The 12,767-nt window shown below is 36.0% G+C and overlaps 1 protein-coding gene across 2 annotated transcripts in view; it reads right to left on the bottom strand.

Annotated features, from left to right (window-relative positions):
- Positions 1–12,767, bottom strand: part of LOC110031542 (importin-9) — a 95,167-nt gene that overhangs the window by 73,840 nt on the left and 8,560 nt on the right. For both annotated transcript variants that reach the window (XM_020734790.1, XM_020734791.1), the window contains exon 13: positions 2,508–2,638. In XM_020734790.1, the coding sequence (XP_020590449.1) occupies positions 2,508–2,638 (131 nt within the window). The remainder of the gene's footprint in view (positions 1–2,507; positions 2,639–12,767) is intronic.

Below are 12,767 nucleotides of genomic sequence, written 5' to 3' on the forward strand. Positions count from 1 at the left end.
AGAGAGAAATCAAAGAAGAAAATAGAGCATTAAGATAATAGGAGGTAGAAGGTAGAAGAATAAGAAGTCTCGAAGAAATGTTGGTTATGCAGATAAGCCCATTTGAGATAAGAAGGTTATGTTTGGGGTTAAACCAAGAAATGAGCCAAGATTTTATGAAATCCTTATGTGTTTACTAATCTCATGTTGTCTAAACTAGGCGGCGAGCTGGATGCGAGCTTGAAGAAACTCATCGTAAGGTTGTTCCATCAATTCAGGTGAAATAATCTTTTGTTAACTTAAGAAAGATAATTCTCCATAGGTTTCCATGTGATTACGTGTTTGACATTATTGCATAATTTTCTACATATTTTGTATGAATAAATGCATAATTTTATGAATACAAACTTGTTGTCACTTATGATATCTATGATATTACTATGCTAAGAACTTGATGAACAGGCTAATGAAATCATTGCTTGTAGGCATTCATTTATTATGATTCATGCATATAATAAATATTTTTTACAAAAATTATATTTTAAAAAATATCACAAGTGATGTTATAAGTAAGCTATCACATGAATAGTTTTAAGTATGGATGATAGGGAATGATGGGATTCCCAACTCCTAATATTCAGACGGTGACAAAGCTCCGAGGATCGTTGGGATCAAACGGCCATGGAAAGTAATGAACAATTGGTACCAGAGGACTATTAATAACTGCTATGTAGGGAAGTTGTCTTTATCAATAGTTAATGCAGTTTTTGGGGTGTTTGACGACCCAATAACATGACATAACATAGAATAATTGAGGCCTATACAATTACAAGTGATATTCCTATAATTAGATCAATAACTCTTATGAATATACTTATAATTACACATGAATAGATGAAATATGTTTTATATAACAATCGTGATTTTCTGCATTACAAGTCCTTTTTTTCATGTTTTATACATTTATAGCATATTGTGTCATGTGTTGTAAACCAATATATGGATTACATACAAGCATACACGTTACTTTTTCATCTATAAAATTTTATTTGTCTTGATTATTTCACTGAGCTCATTGTTGCTCACTCTACATTGTTGACTTTCAATAAGAAGTAAGAGCATTAGAGCGAATAGCCAGGTATGACCTATACAGCTTTTTCATTTCATATTTTTGTAAGCTTGTACAGACTTTTGGATATGTATTTTATTTATGTTGGATTTAATAGCTCTGTAAAGACATATCTATTTTGATGATATAACTTTTACGCTTTTGATTATATGCATATGAATGAATTATGAAATAAAATGTATCAAGTATGTTAGCGATGATTCAGTTAGACTAATTCATCACTCACTTTTACGCTTCTGAGTATATGCATATGAATGATTTATGAAATTAAATGTATCAAGTAAGTTTACGTTATTTCAATTATGGTTCTAATTTTGCAAGTCAGAATGAGTGTTAGTGAGAATTTAGTCTAATCGAATGGTCTGTCACTATCGTGCCTTAGCCAACCCTTTTGGGGGGTGGTGCAGTTAGGGTGTCATTATTTAATGTCCTTATACATTTGAATAATTTATAGCTCACCAGAAATTATTGTAACTATTGTTTTGGGTCGAGGGAAGAGCACGGTTAAGCATGAGTGACAATCAATTTTGAATTTACAACTCCATGTTTAGTTGTTTAGTTTTGAAATAAGACATAAAGATATATTTAGGTAATGTATATGATAAAAATTAATTGTTATAAATATAAACCCTTATGCTTATTAGAAGCTCTAAGATGAATGCATAAAATAGTTTTGGATGCTTTTGTGCAATCGAATTGTGTTATTTATTGGATCTCTGTGAATTAAGAATTAATAAATATGATATGCTTGGTTCGTGCAGGTGATGGATTATATCACTCACTCTATTCCGCCAAGTAAGGATTAGAATGGGCATTATTGGTACATTCAAACAATTAATTTGTACCCACCACTGTGATATCTTAGGTTTGATTGGTATATAAGACTTACCTAAATAAACTAAAATGAAACCAAGGATTTACCTAGGCATATCCAAAGGTTTCTAGATGGTCATTTTTGAGTGTGACAAACAATAACAAATCAAAGCAGCAACCATCGGTTACTAATACCCTAAGGTGCAATATTTATTTATTGTTTAGGATTTAAAAATAAAAACTAGTTAATTGATAATCCAAAAATGTAGAATTATTTTCCAACTTTTATAAAACCCAACACCATGCCCGTAACGTACCATATTCGCTCTGAATAGAAAGCAGGAAAAAATATCATGTCTTTATTAGATAAAATGCATTAAAAACAAGTAGACCAATCTGCATCATCATTAGTGCCGCAAATGTGACCAATTCACTAGATAATCAAACTTCTGGTAAGACCATGATGGTCTTATTGATGACTTTATCTATTAACCTGTCCAACTCAGCATTTGAAGTCAATGTATGTAGGAAACAATCTCAAAATGTGAATAAAAACAAGTAAAATGCTGCAGAAATGTCTATTTACTTTCCACCAATCTACAGAACCAGAAAGTTTGGCATTCTGCGACTCTCTGAAACGTTCTTTAACAGCTCCAACAATGGAATCAATCATTTCTCTGCCAAAAGCACTAGCAATCTCTTCCAGTAACAAAGAACCTGAAACAATTTTACTACTTCCATCAAGAAAAAAAAAACCAACAAAGAGATGCGAACAAAATACAGATCATTAGAAAATAAATAATTCAAATAAGTATAAGATATAACCAGAAGTCTTTACTGTTATTAAGTTTGCCGAATTTTTCTTGGGGTATGCAAAGCATCAATCATATAAATTACTAGGAAGACCTCATTACTTCAATCCATCAATTAAGTATTACATTGAGGCTCCGACCAAAATTATGTTATTAAAAAAAATTACAATCCGCCATAAAGAAAAAAAATCTAAAATTTTTAAATTCCCTTACTAGACAGCAAAGCCTTCTCCATATGCACACCAACAAACCCCAAGAAATGTCTCATTTACTTAAATGAAACCAAGGAAATATAATGATTGAAATAAGGCATTGCCATCTAACAAAACAAAATTCATTTCATTCCAAATAAGCATCAAAATTAGAAAATATGGTAGAAATAAAACTAAAGTTGTATGTATGTGTCCGCCATGCGAGAAGGGGGGAGATGGAGATAAACAAGTAATTCCCAAACATCTTTTTATGAAAACGTATCAAAAATCAGGGTAGACATTCAAGACCTTTTCTAATATTGATAGGAAAAATCTATTTAATCTTATTTAGCCTGGGAAAACTACAAAACCTCTTGAAAATATAATTAATACACCTTGGCAAGCTGGCGTAAAAGGTCAAGATTTCAATAGTCAAGAGAATCATTTGTAGCAATGCATCATCGTCTAACGTAGTCAGCTGAACATTTATTTCTTTTTCATATCAACTAAAATTAAATGACATCTACCCATCAACCTAAACTCTATTCATTCTAAAAGCAAGTCACTTAAAACATAGCTTCTAACTTTGCATTCAGGGACTATTAAGATCAAAAGATGCAGCATATTACAAATTGTGCGGTCTTTTAAAAATGCACTTCCATTCAGAATAAAGCTATGTGATTTAGCATGCTTTTAAATTTCTGTTACTCACATGGCAAGCATAAATCTTCCCAGAAACTAAACAAAAACTGCAGAATTAGTTTCCGTTTAATTGCAGTACCAAATATGTTTGATAAGAAAAATTGCCAAGAAAATAATTTACTTGCTTGATTATACGAAATTGCAATTGCAAGAACTAAAAAAAAAGCAGCCACTTAATCATACAACAAAAAACTGGTAGCACATTTCCATGATCAATCTTTAAAGGAAAACCCCCATAAATGGAGGAAAATCTAAAATTAAATTAAAGATAAATGAGGTGAATATCGAGGTATTAGGATGATGGTAAGGTTAATAGAAATGCTTCCAAAAATTTGGAAAAATAACAATTTTAAATCAAATTTGATTTTTATGAAAAACAAGATGCCCGTTTTGTTTGGCTGATGTTCCCTTTTCATCTCGTTTGCCGCTTTCTCTCCCTCTTCAAACCATTCACCAAGGCTAGGTATAAGATACTTTATTAATCTAATTCTGCAGTCCTTTATGTAAACATTGAGCCCATATCTCAATAACACAACACCATCCCATGTATTATAACGGAATCCATTTCGAGTCTGTCTGGGATAGGTGCGAGAAGCAACGAACCGGGAATCTGTCTCAATAGTCTAGGATGGTTCAGGAAGCTCTCGCACCAAGGCTGGCCGGTCTTTTTGGACATTTTTTCCCTTACATAGCACTGGTATTATGTTAAATTGCCAAGGAATTATATATGTATTTATTTGTGGACTACTTTGAGGACTTTTGCTTTTTTGTTTATGTATTTGGTGATTTTTTTCTGCATGTTTTCTCCTATTTGGAGAGTTATAGCTCATTTTTCTTCAAATGATGAATCTACATACTGAAGAGAACAGGTCACAGATCCTCATCATTTGTACCTCGCCATTTGGTATAAGCAGTGTTATCAAAGTGCAAAGCACAATGTGATGTACAAGGCTTTATTTTTTGTTCAAAGCACAAAGCGCATTGAGAAAGAGCGCTTATAATAGCCAAAGCACTAATAAGTTGAATAAAATTATTAATGTATGAATGCAGTCATGAGCAAATGTAAAACATAAAATACGATTTAAAAATTTTTATATAAAAGAGAAAAAAATTGTTATATAATACTTAAGTTGAAGAATAGCATTAAGAATGAACCTGCAAATTAAAATTTCAAACAATTTCTAATAGTTTACTACAATAAATAAAAATTAAAAGATTGCCTACCAAATTATAGCTCAAAAAAATCAAAATTTTAAAGTACAAATAAACTAAAAAAAGGCTTACATTTCAAAAAATAAGCTAAAATAAATTAATAATCTTTATCATATCTTTCATTCACACGATCTCTTTCTCATTCAAATAAAATTTCTTCATCTTCAAATTTTTCTTCTTCTTCCTCTTCTTCTGAATAAATTTCAATGTTTCTTTCTAGCACAAAATAAGTGGGTGCATGTCGATGTGAACTCATCATCATTGAAGATAATCCCCTCCTTTTTTTTTGTTTGACTAAATCTTATAGGTCATCTTCGATCAACTTCTCCTTAAGCCTCTTCAATTTGTATCCAAGTAAGATCTTCATCACCAAATTGTGGCTCATCAACATCATCTGTTTCTCCAATCAACCACCCACAATGTTCAACAATTGAATTCAAACTAACCGGATCAATAATATGTCTTAAATTGAATCTTCTTTTTAAAGCTTGATTGTATTTGATGAAGGATGTGTTTGGGGTGGCAATGCAGTGGTCATGCGGTAACTCACTGTAGTCTTTTCAGTTTGTCACAACTATATTTGGCCTATATTTTAAAAAGCTGCAACTAGAAGCTCTGTTTTACAACCAGCTCTGACTAAATGTGGTGGCTGCTAGAAAGTTATGGTCTGACTTCTTTAAAAAAAAACTACAATAGCCACCGCAGCTTTTTGAACAGCAGTTTCTTCTGCAGCAACTTCATAATTGTTTTTCAAACAGCTGTAGTTACCCCAAACAGACCCGAAGATTAAATCATTTAAGTGTTTTTGCTCTAATCGATTTTTCTTGTTCATATAAATCTATAAAACAAAATAATTGAATGAATGCATAAAAGATGTTATTTAGTATGTTTAAAATTTACAAATTATTAATCTATTCGAAGACACTCTAATTTTCCCCACTAACTGTAACAATGGAAGTCAATCCTAATATTTTGGCAAACAAGTTTTGTAAAGTTTGAGTCGATACACCATAAATCACCAACTAAAATGTAATCAATTAAAAATCAGGGCATTTAAATAATACATGCATGTTTACAGACAAATCACCCATCTAATAACGAGTATTTATGTGCATACCACCCTCAATACACATAAGATGATAAGAAGTGAGTGGTATGTATGTAAATCTTCCTATTTAAAGAATTAATTTAGCTGATTAATTCACGATTTGATAACACACCAAATAAAATTTTTGTCATTAAACAAAAAAAAAATTCTAAGAACAGGGCATTTACATACATACCACTCTTTTCCGATGTCGAAGCCCTCGAGTCCTAACAAACGATCAAAGCGTCTGTTGCGGTTGAATCATCCTCTGCGGTCGAAGAGCCTGTCGTCTGTGTCTGCTACCACCAACGAAGTTTTTGCAGCCGCGGTCAAAGGATGAAACATCTACTCCCTGCATCTCCTACAGTTGAAGCATCTGCCACCTGCATCGAAGGCCGAAGGTACTCCTAACCAAATTTAGTCATGTGGCTTGGCCATTCAAACGTAAGACCAAAACATTAAGTTTTATTTCCCTTGCTCGTGAACCGGATAGAGTTGGCGCTTCAACCGCGCTTTGAAGTACGGTTCAAGTGCACTTCACACTTGAAGTGCACTTTCACGCGCAATTTAAACACACTGATTATCAGAGCCGCCAAACTATTGTTCGGACGTAAGAGTTGTCGTCCAACAGCAATTTTTTGTCGTGCCTCAACCGCCATCTTTGTTTTAACTATCGTTCCTCATCCTACAACCCTCCTAACACATCTCCTAAAGTTCCTACACCAACTAAAAACCCTAGAACAGTGTCATTCAAAGCTATTTAATGGGCAATGGAACAGCATCCGCATAGAGTCCAATACAATCCCTGATCCCCCCCCCAAATATTTTGTTGCACAACTTCCCTGCATGTGCTGACACGGGGCTTATGGTTGCAACAGTAAGGCAATACCGATCCAGCAAGGAGGCTAGACCGACCGGCACTATTGGGCAAGAAATCATGCCCTTCCTCCTATCTACCTATTATAAATATGTTGTAAGTTGAGTTGGGATTTAGTCTTTGTTTTTCTAATTTCATGTTTCTGACTCCAGGTGTTTTCCCTTACTATGATTGTACCTGAAGATTGGTGGTGCTCCAGTTATATCCTACTCTAAGGTGGTGATGGCCTCCACCTAATTCCTCCCCCAAGAAATCCCTCTCCTGGCCCTTTTTCTGCAGTCGACACCTGCCCTTCCTACTTCCAGTCATCGGTCATTTGCCATCTTCCTTACAATTCCAAGCAGTTGCCCCACCTGCTCACTCCTTGCCTCCCTGCATCCAGTCGCCAGCCACTCTATCATCTCCCTGCATCCCTGCCACTGACCAACCTACCACCTCCTACCGACCAACCTACCACCTCCTACCCTAACTCCAGCCACCGACCACCTAAGCCCCCTTCTCTTCTCCCTGTATCAACCAACCACCTAGTCTTCCCTATCACCACTCATCCACCACCATCTCTTCCCTGCCCAACCACCAACCACTAAGCCTTGCAACCGTTGTCCACGGATATTTGTACTCAGCCCTAGTTGGATATTGATGTTTTGATGTGTTTTTATTTTCGTTTTCGTTTGAGTCTTGATTGTAACTTTATGCCCTACAGAAAACAAACACAAAAATAGTGCTCGTTTATTCATTTTTTTGTATTTTTGTATTTATTTTGTTTTCAAAACACATAAGGTACGCTTTCAAAATATCGAAAACACAAAATTATGTTTGTGATGGTTCAAAAACATATTTTTTGAAGCATTACCTGTGCGAGGCTCCGCCGCCGCTTACCGATGTCTATAGGCGGTCACCCACCGAACCCCAGCCAACCCCTGTGGCCCCCGCCCACCGCCGTTGTTGGCTTCGTCATCAACACTTGCTCGTCGTCGCCCGCCGCGGGCAACCACCGGCCCCTGCCAGCCACAGCCGCTGCCCGGCTTTCGTCCGCCTCCAGCCGCAACACGTAGGGCTATCAAAACGCCTCGTTGTTTGAGAACGGCTCAAGTTCGGCTTGCTATGAAGCTCGTGTTCGATTCATTAGCTAAATTAACGAGTCGAATACGATCAATTTTTTCGTGCTCAATATATAAATGAGTTGAACAGGAACAAGGATTTGTTCGTTCGTGTTTGGCTCATTTTGGTATGAAAAATGAAATTATATATATATATAATATCGATGAATAGAATTTTTAAAAAATTTAATTGACTACAATCCTACAATGATCTATGATCAATGAAAATTATTAATTAAAAAATAGAATAAAAATATATTAAATTATATTTAAATTATGTTTGAATATAAATAGTAAGATTTAAATCTCGCGCAAACCATTGGCATCCTACGGCCATGTGATTATGACTGTCAAAATAACTATTTGTTCGTGAACAGTTCGTTTTCGGCTGGTTAAGCAAATGAGCCGAACACGAACACTTTTTTTTTTCAAAATATAAAAGAGTTATCACCAGTGAGAGATATTCAACACGGCTTAAATCTCATACCCGGAACAATGTTGCAAAAATGGTGCGCCTACAGATTAAGACCTGCAAAATACGAGGAGTTACAGCAACAAGTACAGGATCTAGTCGCGAGAAGGTTGATCAGAGTACTAATTTGTGTGTTGTACCCGTCGTGATGGTACTCAAGAAGGATCGTTCATGACGGATGTGCATTGACAGTAGGGTTGTGTCGTCCTCAGAGGATGTCATATGTCCCGAGTTGCGTCGTCCTCCGGGGATGTCATCCAACCTCACTTACTATCGACAGTGAAATCTGTCAAACTGTATGTCTGTCAGAAGAAGTCACACTTCTCTAGATCGTCTACCCACAGATGACACCTGTAAAACTTTATCCCGTAGCTATGTGCCTAGCGTGACGTCAATAGGGAAGGCTGCAGTCCGCAGTGGCAGAGCAGTCATCAGGAAATCCCTTAAATCTTGTAGCTCAACTTTCCTGAATGATTAAAAAAACAATTCATTAGTCATAACTGAAGTTGAAATTGTTAAATGAAGTAATTAATTACAGTTTTTTGTAGGCGTGAGCTTTCAGAGAACTTAGCATATCAATCAACGAATCTGTCACTACAAAAAGACAGTAGGCCTCGTAAAAAAATGAGTTTTTGGTTGCTTTTAACCAACGTAAAACCAAACACCTGTGCCTCACCTGTGCATCACCTGTGCATACCAACCAACGAATCTATCACTACAAAAAGACAATAAACCTTATAAAAAAATGAGTTCTTGGTTGCCTTTAACCAACGTAAAATCAATCTCGTGCATCACATGTGCATGTCACCAAAAAAAAACTATCCTAAAGAACCTCATAAACCGATGCCCCGAAAAGAAGAGAACTTGGTTGTCTTCATTAGGATTTCACATATAATGCTAACCAACAACGACCAACAGACCATCCAGAAAAACCCATAAAGATCAAACGTCTCATCACTGATCTCTCAAACCCACACAAAAAATAAGTAAAATGCAAATGGGAAAAAAATTACACTTACAAATAGTGTAAAAAGTTCAAACCATAAATATAAAATGTAAAGTACAAATTACTTTAAATAAAAGATAAAAGAAATATAGTATTGATATAGTATTGAATGCTCAATACATAGTGTTGAATAAATTACAAATACTCCTATCATCCTCCTACAAATACTCCACCGAATCCATATGCCCCAACAGAGAAAGCTAGAAAAAACCAACATGTGAATCACGAGATTGGGGAGAGGAGAGGATGTCTGACGGTTTGGGATGGCCTCCAGGAGGTAGGAGCGACAGGAGGGATGGCTTCGTCGAAAAGTAGGGGAGCACGTGGGATCAGGCGTCGAATAAAGGGAAAGGGAATTAGAGCAGGAGCGACGAAGGGGTAACCCGGGTAATAAGTCATCGCTCGAACGAAGGTCACGGGGTTCGATCCACAGCCAGCGTTTAGCCAAAAAGGCGTCCTGTCGCGCTCGGGAAGCCGTCCCACTGCACTCCTACCGCCGAACCAAATGGACCCTTAATTGTAAACCTAGTTGCTTAGCTTAATAATATTTACTTTAGCTATTATGGTTTGGGTTAACTCCAATACCATGCGCTGCTCAAATAGTGGAGACAAAAATGCCTTGCCATGGAAGCATCAAAAAGCCAAAACACAACATAGACAATGAAGTCATGTATGGAGTGCATAGCCTACTTTGTCTTTAACAGCACCACCATGAGCGAGAGGCCACAATCAACACTATAGCTAGAAAAAAAAATCTTAAAGAAGAAGAGAGGCTGACTTATAGTATAGCATAAACAAGATACATATCAACATTGTCAAGTTATCCATTTCATGGAAGCGCTGAAGGCCACGAAACTCTAATTCTAATATTCCTTTAAAAAGAAAGGCTGCAAGCAACTCACCATCAAGAAAGAAGTAGCCAACGTTAGAGAAGGAGAAAGTAATAGAGAAGTGGAGTTGAGAAGAAGGAAAGATGTAGTTAGTTTACATCCCACGTTGCCTACATGTATCAAACCTCGAAAATAAAAAAAACGTTAAGTATAAAAACCAAGGTTAGAAAACTAATTTCAGATTCAATTTTGCATTTCAATCATAAGTTTGTATTGTTTTTTTTTATGTATTAAATCAAATAAAATAATCATACTCTTAAAAAAACAGGAGCAGCATCATAAACGTGACAACGTGCTCATGAGGTTATAAGGAAATTACATATACAAATAATAAATTTGTAAGTATCTTTCCCATAAAAGGCATTACTCAAGGCATAGAGCTCTCAATACTGCTGAATCTAGGTAAGGGTTTATATGCCAAGAACGTTGCCATTTTGCATCCAGATATGATATTATTTTTAAATATTATGTACACTCCATATTGCTAATATTATTAATAATATTAAATTAGTATTAATTTTAGTTTTTTATAATTCAATAAATAAGCATGATATATGTAATTAAAATTTTAGTTATGAAGCTATGAATTACAAGCAAAAAAGTTGCAATAAAATATTTATGTTAATCCTTATAAAAATGATAAGTATTTAGGTTTTTACATATGTTAATGCTTATAAAATAAAATTAAGTTAGTGATTATATTATTATAGTTATTTTGAAGATTTATGTTGCTGAGAACACACAAGTTAGTGAGCAGGGAAAGAAATATTGGATCCATAGATATTGACAGCAAACACCGTGACCCCATTTGACGTAGGCTGCTCCCAACGTAAGAGTCCCACGAATGAAGCAGCAACCCGGCTGTTGTATCTGCACCAAATAAGGTTTTGCCCGTGTTGAGGAGTCGGTTGGTCCTTTTGGGCCACTCCTAGTTATCATATTATTATATATTTACTTTCATAGAAGTCAATGGTTAATTTTGGATTATGTTTCTATCCGGAAAACCATCGGCGTCCAATGTTTTCCCGTCTAGGGCTATATCCAAAAGCGAGCGGTGTTCCGGTTGTATCTCATTCCGACGTGGCGACTCTCCTCCAAGGGTTGAGTGGTGCTCTGGTTGTATCTCGCTCCCGAGAAGATATTTATCTCCGATTTTTCTTGCCCCGCATCCACCCCATAACTCATGGTCGCCGTGAACAACCTCCTTTTGCTGTTTTCTGCAGTTCCTGCAGTCCTCTGCAGTACCTGCTGACAAACCACCTTCCCCCTCTTCCCTCTTTACTGCAGGCACATAGAACATTGTCCCTTTGCTGTTCCTTTGCTATCCTCCTGCAGAACCAGCCATCAGCCACCCCTTGTGTTGTCTCCTGCAGCCTCTAACCCTTCCCCAACCTTCCCGCATCACTCCCAATCGTCGTTCCTCGCTGCTTCCATCAGGAAAACAGCAAACCTGATGTTTTCCTACTGTCCAGCCGCCGCCTACTCGCTGCCACTCCAACTGTTGTTATACTTCATCCCAGCACCCAGACCATCAATCACGCCACTTGCCACACATTCCAAACCCCACAGCCGACCACCACCTCCCCTAGATCGAACCTTAGCATGAGTTTGTGTGTCGTCATTGTTGTTATTTTCCCATTCAGTGTGTTGATTGTAACCACCTATTGGCTTTTCAATAATAATATTTGTTTGTTAATTATTGTTTGGCTTAACTCGGGTATCACAATTGCTAGGTGCTATGAAGGTCTGGGTAAAGTTAGATTCCACCTAGATCCCACAAAATTACTTGTAATAAATTGCAAGCATGATTCGATAGCCCATGAAGGCAGTACATCCAAAACCAACATAAAAACACATAAAAACCAAGACAAATAGTTAACCAGTCAGAAACAGAAAAAAAAATTGAAATTTCATGTCAGAACCGAATGAAACTAATTCAAAAGAGATGATCCAGATAAATTTTGGCCATATAAAATGTAGGATAAAGACAATAAAAAACTCTAACAAGTCTTTCAACACCAAGACAAATAGTGAACCAGTCAGAAACAGAAAAAAAATTGAAATTTCATGTCAGGAATGAAACTAATTCAAAAGTCATGATCCAGATAAATTTTGGCCATATAAAATGTAGGATAAAGACAATAAATAAAAAAATTTAACAAGTCTTTCAACATACAAGTACAACCTTAATTAAATAAACCAAATAAGGTATGTGAACACAAATACTTTGCTCAGCTTACCTTCCCCCTTGAAAGTCACTAGAATCAGTTACACTACTGAACACCCCAGGACTTTCAGGCCATATTTGGTCTTCATCCACACTGAATATAACTTTTGGTATGCTTATTCCAAAATTAACAGCTACTTAATTTTGCAACATCGCTAAATATATTTATAATTATCTCTGCTTTCGTATTATATAGGAATTCATGAAGCTTCTCAAATCAAATTCTTATCTCTAATGCATAGTAGCTTCTGCTCTAACCACTCATAAATC

Source organism: Phalaenopsis equestris, unplaced genomic scaffold (genome assembly GCF_001263595.1).
Source record: "Phalaenopsis equestris unplaced genomic scaffold, ASM126359v1 Scaffold000840, whole genome shotgun sequence".
Classification (NCBI taxonomy): Eukaryota; Viridiplantae; Streptophyta; class Magnoliopsida; order Asparagales; family Orchidaceae; genus Phalaenopsis; species Phalaenopsis equestris.